Source organism: Oncorhynchus kisutch, linkage group LG27 (genome assembly GCF_002021735.2).
Source record: "Oncorhynchus kisutch isolate 150728-3 linkage group LG27, Okis_V2, whole genome shotgun sequence".
In the NCBI taxonomy this organism is placed as follows: domain Eukaryota; kingdom Metazoa; phylum Chordata; class Actinopteri; order Salmoniformes; family Salmonidae; genus Oncorhynchus; species Oncorhynchus kisutch.
This window is the reverse complement of record NC_034200.2, coordinates 18406381-18413128: the sequence shown is the minus strand read 5'-3', so window position 1 is coordinate 18413128 and position 6748 is coordinate 18406381. Positions and strand designations below refer to the sequence as shown.

Below are 6748 nucleotides of genomic sequence, written 5' to 3'. Positions count from 1 at the left end.
ATTAGTTTTCATCTGTAGACTACTTTAGTCCCTGGGCAGATATATACAAACATTTAGCTTCACAAACATTTCACATAAAAAATGTAAAAAGACAGGCCTACAGTTAGCTATTAAAAATATCGACTAGTCAGACCATTACTCTGTTCCAGCTGGCTGATAGGCATTAGATTGCTACTGTTTGGCATCGCACAGATCATTTCCGACTAATTGTCTCAATCAATGGGAGAAGATTTCAAATAGATTAATGGAGCAAAAATTGATTTAATTTAATAACAAACACTTTCTAAATTCAAACGAACCCCCTACAACTAGACATGGACGTATAGAAGACATTGGTTGTCTTCCAAGTCGTGAATTGAGGAGTATTGCCAAGTTAATTCTTCGGGATCGATGTCCCTTCCATGGGACGGATGAGCTAACGTGGGCTAATGCGATTAGCATGAGGTTGTAACTAACAAGAAATCTGATATTGGCAGAAAGCTTAAATTCTTGTTAATCTAACAGCACTGCCCAATTTACAGTAGCCATTACAGTGAAATGATACCATGCTGTTTGAGGAGAGTGCACAATTTTGAACATAAAGTTATTAATAAACAAATTAGGCATATTTGGGCAGTCCTGATACAACATTTTGAACAGAAATGCAGTGGTTCATTGGATCAGTCTAAAACTTTGCACCTGCACTGCTGCCATCTAGTGGCCCAAATCTAAATTGCACCTGGGCAGGAATAACAATGGTTATGGCCTTTCTCTTGCATTTCAAAGATGGTACAAAAAAAGGGGCGGATCCTTATTAAGTTTGGTCGAAAACTCTGTGCTATGCCAAACAGTAAACTACTTGTAACTACGAATGGAGCATCACATTAGCCCGTTACAGTTTGTTAGCTATCCTACAGGTGCTTTAGAGTTAAAAGTTAAATACACCTTTGTCGCATTAAGCCAATAGTGATGGGAATTTCCGTTATATTATTTGATGTAGAAATACCGGCATGATATACTGTCAGATGAGCTATCTGGTAGTTGGATCAAATGCTACATAGTAGCAGGCCAACTGTACGTGTGCGTGACAACATTATTTCGCAGCAACAATACACCCGCCATTATGACGCAATTATTGAGTGATCATGTTATCGCTAGTAGCCTTCATTACTGCTCTCAGCGCATTGGACAATTATTGGAGTCTATCAATAATGCATTGGACGAGCGCGTTCATTAAATTTAGTGTATATAAATATTTGAACGACTTTACTCTTGTGATTTGGAATTTCGTGCGTCTACGCTTGTGTTCATAAGCAGCAAGATGCCTTATCCACATAGAGTGGTGAATATTCCCACGGGATTCAAGGACTTGCTTGAGGGAGTGAGCAAGGCTGTGGTGAAGTATCAACCGGAGAGTATCCCCGCCTTCGCAGCGGGCTTCTTCAATGCGCTTCTTATCTTCAGAGACGGTAGGCAATGCTGTGCCTGAATCCCCTGTAGTAGACTACACTAGACTGATGCATGTTAATAGTTCTAGACACCTTTTGTTAATTGACCCAATCACGTTGCATTGTGTTTCACAGAGAAGCCAGGCATGCCTATCCACGAGCTTATTAAAGAATTCAGGGCTACAAAAGGCTCTCATTGTAAGTTACTTAATTTTTCTCATCTCTGTTGTTTAACAAAACAGGCCAATCAATTCTCATCCTATCGGTTGTTTGTTTTCATATTGTAAATCATAATGTGCACTTTTGCTTGTTTGCAGTCTACAGGAAGAAGAATAAAGCTGTACAACCACAAGTACAGCCGCAGGTCACTGTCCAAGGTCCTGAAAGGTCCCCCCATCCCAAGCCAATCCCGGAGTGGGAGGCAGGCCCGTTGCTAATGGAAGCTAGATGTGAGGATGTCAGGGAGCCTTTCTCCTTCATCTCTAGTGACCAGCCCTGCAGCAACAGAGACATCCAGGCTATGGATGCAGTGGCAGGAGCTTCTACTGACGGTGGCCAGAACGAGTGTGGCCTGCAGGTCTCTGCCACCACCATCACACTGTCCCCAGGGCCCATCCCAGCAGACATTGCCCAGGGCCTGGCCCTGTACCGGCGCAAGATTGACCTAGAGTCGTCCCCCCGGGACTCTCCTCCACTCGGGGCTTCCGCCAACAACTCCTGTGCGCGTGTCTGTTCGGCCCTCTTCGAGCGGGTCTCCTTCAGCGAGATCAGCCAGGAGTTGGATGCGGTGCTGATCCGCACTGGCGTGCTCCCATCAGAGTCCCTGATCATCGTGCAGACAGAGCATGTACCCAAGATGATTGTGTTCCAGGCTCATCCCCTATTGGTTGAGAACGCAGCAGTGGCTCCGCCTCCGTGTGACGTCCCTGTCAGGTATAAGTGCAGCTGTGCCTCAATGGTGGGCGCCCTCGAAGACGTGGTGGCACCATTGGAGATGGCCGTTGCATCTCAGCCTAGCTATCCCATCTGTGAGAGAGCAGGTCCCGTGGTGGCGAGACCAGCTGCTATGGTCGCTGAGCCTGAGGAGTCTCCAGCCCTTGGAGACAAGGTTGTACCCCTTGAGGTCCACTCTGCACCAGTCAAACACCAGGAGATGACACCCTCAAGGCCCTCCATCCCAGTTGGAACACTGGAGCTCCCTGTTTCAGCCCCTGCTGTGTCTGACTCCCCTGCTGTGTCTGACTCCCTTGCTGTGTCTGACTCCCCTGCTGTGTCTGACTCCCCTGCTGTGTCTGACTCCCCTGCTGTGTCTGACTCCCCTGCTGTGTCTGACTCCCCTGCTGTGTCTGACTCCCCTGCTGTGTCTGACTCCCCTGCTGTGTCTGACTCCCCTGCTGTGTCTGACTCCCCTGCTGTGTCTGACTCCCCTGCTGTGTCTGACTCCCCTGCTGTGTCTGACTCCCCTGCTATGTCTGACTCCCCTGCTGTGTCTGACTCCCCTGCTATGGCTGTCCAAGACGCGCAGATTAGTTTGACCGATCGTCCTCTCTCAGTCATCCTACACTCCCTCTCCGGTGCAACTTCACCATTCGAGACAGCAGAGGATGTGATGCTGATTCCTATGGTAGTGTCCCCTCCTGAATCAGTCAAAAGGGTGGTGAGAGAGTCCTCTGATCTTCTGTGTCCTCTTCCTGCAGCGACATTGGAGACTGAGTCTGTTAGTGTGATTTGTCCCCCTCCTTCTCCAGTGACTGTGGAGATCCAGTCTTCCATTCTGGCTTCTCCCCTTACTGCTGCAACCGTGGAGACAGAATCCTCCAATCGGATTTGTCCTTCTGTGGTCAGCGTGGAGACAGCTTATCGGCCAATTCAATCTCCTTCTGCTGCAGAGACAGTGGAGGCCGAATCTTCTGTTTTGACCTGCCCCCATACTGCGGTGACCGACGACTTTGTGGCCCCTGTTTCTGTGTACCTTCCTGTTGTGGCACCAGAAGAGACCGGTGTCCCCAGTGTGCAGCTCCCAGCTCCCGCGCCTGCCTTGACAGAGGAAACTCAGTGCCAGTCTGCTTCACCATGCCTGCCCACCCTCACGGCCGCAGGAGAGTCCAGAACCCCCTTCTTGGTCTACCTCCCACTGCCTGCTCCAGAGCTGGCTAAGACCCCTGGTCTGTTGTGCCAACTCGGCCTGGGACCAGAGGAAGCCAAGAGCTTCCCTTTCCTGTGTCTCCCTATTTCTGACATCCCCAGGACCCCAAGTCTTGTGACTGCCAGCCTGGCTCCAGCTCAGACTGCGGCTGTGGCTCCTGCTGCTGCTACGGATTTACCAAGGACCAACCTCCCTGGAGTGACAGATATCCCCAGGACCCTGAGTTATGTGGCGGCTGGAGCTCAGGAGCTACCACGGCTCCAGAGCTATGCGGCTAACGCCGCTGAAGTCCAGGAGCCACCGAGGACCCCCAGCTATCTGGCTAACACCCCTGGAGTTCAGGAAATACCACACAACCCCAGCTATCTGAAAAACTCAGCTGTCTTCCAAGATATGTGCTTTATGTGCCCCTCTGTTACCGCCTCCAATCTGTCCAGGAACAATAGCTTTGTGCACTCTCCGGCTGCCATGGCTCCACAGCAGCTGATTAGGGGCCCGTGTATGATGTCTCTGTACCCCCAGGGAGGGCCTGTGATGGGCCACTGTACCCACTCCCCAGGACAGTGTCCTGCGTCTCTGCAGCAGCAGGCTGGCATGGCTCCGCTCAACCACGGACAGCAGACCAACACCAACTTCATGCCCATTTGTTCTCAAGGGCCAAGTAAGATATTTACATGTATTCATTTCACGTTCAAACCATTGCACTGAAGTCAATAGATTTTAGATTTTGTTGTGAAATTAGCTGTACATTTGTTGGTTCATAGCTGTGAACTTGGAAAAGGAATCCGCATAAGGGGAAACTGTCCGCCTCAGCACCATTGTTATTGTTGTGGTTTTGTGGACGGTGATTTGCGTCGAGCAGTGCAAAATAAAATAATTGCAGTACATATTCTGCTGTTCTATTGCGCTTACAATGTCTGAGGGGGAAAAACTGTTTGTTGTAATATCCCAAAAGGACGTGGCAGTTTCACCATTAAGGATTCCAGCTTTAATTCATCTATAGGTTTTACCTTTACATTACAGACATAATATACTGTGGGATTTTTGTGAGACTGCCAATCATGCCTTATAATGTATTTTTCTTCTCTCCCTCTATCTCCTCAGGCCTGTGTAGCTGCCTCGGCAGAACTGGCAGCCACTGGCGCCTCTGTCACCTGACGCGACCCGAGTCCCAGGGCAGGGTGGGCGGCATGATCTGCCCCTACCAGAACTCCCAGACCATGATGCACTGCAACAGCCTGGATCACATGGCCAACATCCCCATGTACCAGGACTGTGGCCACTACTCTAGCAGCTGCCACCTGCTGCCACCGTGCTCCCAGTCGTCCCACGGCAGCCTGCACACCCACCACGTGGCCGAGCCCCGTTGCTCTGCTCACAACCTGGGCACCTCCTTCGTCCAACCCCAGAACTGCTCCTCCGACCCCCTCTTCCACTACCCCCAGCAGTACCACCTGGTGGCCACCCCCTCCCAGGAGAGGCAGCAGGCCCTGTGCCCTCTCCAGTGCCCACTGCTGCAGCAGCGCCACAGCTCCCTGCTCTTCTGTGGGCACCAGGGGGAGCTGAGCAGGCTGGGCTCCTCCAGCTGTGTCCCTGCCACCAACCAGAGACAGAACCAGGGAGGGGTGGAGCAGAAGAACAACAACCCCAGCTGCGTATCGCTTCATAACAAAAGATTAGACACGAGCGCAAACAACAATCAAGGTAGCTAAACATGTTGCCACTATGAAATGTATGGTTGTGTTTTAGATTTCACTTGGACTTTTTTGTTTATTTCTGGATGTCAGGGCTAGCATCCATGCCTACCATGTGGTTATTATTAAAAGTTGAACATATGGCATTAAGTGGTTGAAGAAGCTATGTGTTTTGATGTTATAGATGAAACTATGCTCTCTCTTTTTCTTGTCACAGGCTGCGTCATGAATTGCAATCCCCAGGGCAACTAATCCTGTCTTCACATGAGAAGGGCCTTATTTTTGCAGTTGCCAATGTCTCTTTTGCATTCTTTTAAACTGATAATGAGGAATAAATATACTTACATTGCATGAATTTCGATAGTGCACAAACCCTCAATCAATCACTACAAAAACATACAACTTAAGGTAATTGCAGCTATGTAAAGGCAGTAGATGGAGGGTAAACTTCCACATTGATACAAAAGTTTGACAAAGATTCGGTATTGGGCTGTTGTTTAAAGCTAGAATCCTTAGTCGCTACATACATTTTTGAACTATAACTTATAAATCCCTCTTGAGCTTAGTTCAACTGTCGTACCCCATCAGAAACCAAAATATAAGCTTGTTTTACTCCAATGTTTGTATTCAATGTAAACAAACACTTCATACCCTCCAAACATGGTTCAAACTATAATTTTGATATCACTGATGGTCAGTCCTTATGTCAATGGCTCTGTCTATGAATTTGAGAGAGGCATGGAGAAATGTAACCAATCGCTCAACTTTTTACCAAAACAGTGGCGAGGTGTCACTTTGTTCTATTTTTAAACTAAGGATTCTAGCTTTAGGACCACTGTTTCTATGGAATGAATAGAACCATTGCAACACTCACAAAATGAGTCATAATGTCACATCCATGTTGCATAGTAACAGATTCCATGGGTGGAAGTGTGAGTAAAAAAAGAAATAGAAAATCACCATCAACCTTTAAAATCTGGCTTAGACAGTCTGGACTGACTTGGACTGAGCCTAAGGCCATGTCATCCTTTTAACATCTGCTCAGTTACTCGTCAGAACTCAAAATGACCTGTTCGCCAGGTTGTTATGACATAGTTGCTTGGGATAAGGAATGCATTAAATAGAAAAGCTAAATTAGCTTGCAGGTAATGTTAGCTATTATACATGTTGTTTGTTTTCCTGCTATTGAAGCTCATCACAATATTATTTGACTATCTAATGAGAAGAAGTTAGAGCAACTACACCATCATATTTAAAAAGTATAACAATAGAGTAGACAGAAAGTGATACATTGTTACTTTTGGCTATGTTGTGGTGGATGAGCTAAACAATGGAACATGGCCTGTGTCTGTCGATTGCCACCAACAACAACAAGCAAAACTCTATGCAAGTGCCCACTACCAGTTACCAACACCAACAACAAGCAACACTGTCATCACCAGTGCCTACTGCCAGTCCAATGAAAAGGGATTTCAACTCTA

The 6748-nt window shown here is 47.7% G+C and overlaps 1 protein-coding gene across 1 annotated transcript; it reads left to right on the top strand.

The window, feature by feature from the left end:
- Window positions 1–697: 697 nt before the first annotated feature.
- On the top strand, window positions 698–5622 carry LOC109872148 (uncharacterized). Its single transcript, XM_020463262.2, has 5 exons — window positions 698–1448; window positions 1563–1625; window positions 1745–4234; window positions 4678–5277; window positions 5485–5622. Exons 1-5 carry the CDS (start codon window positions 1301–1303, stop codon window positions 5517–5519), a joined length of 3336 nt encoding a protein of 1111 aa, XP_020318851.2. The 5' UTR covers window positions 698–1300; the 3' UTR covers window positions 5520–5622.
- Window positions 5623–6748: the final 1126 nt, after the last annotated feature.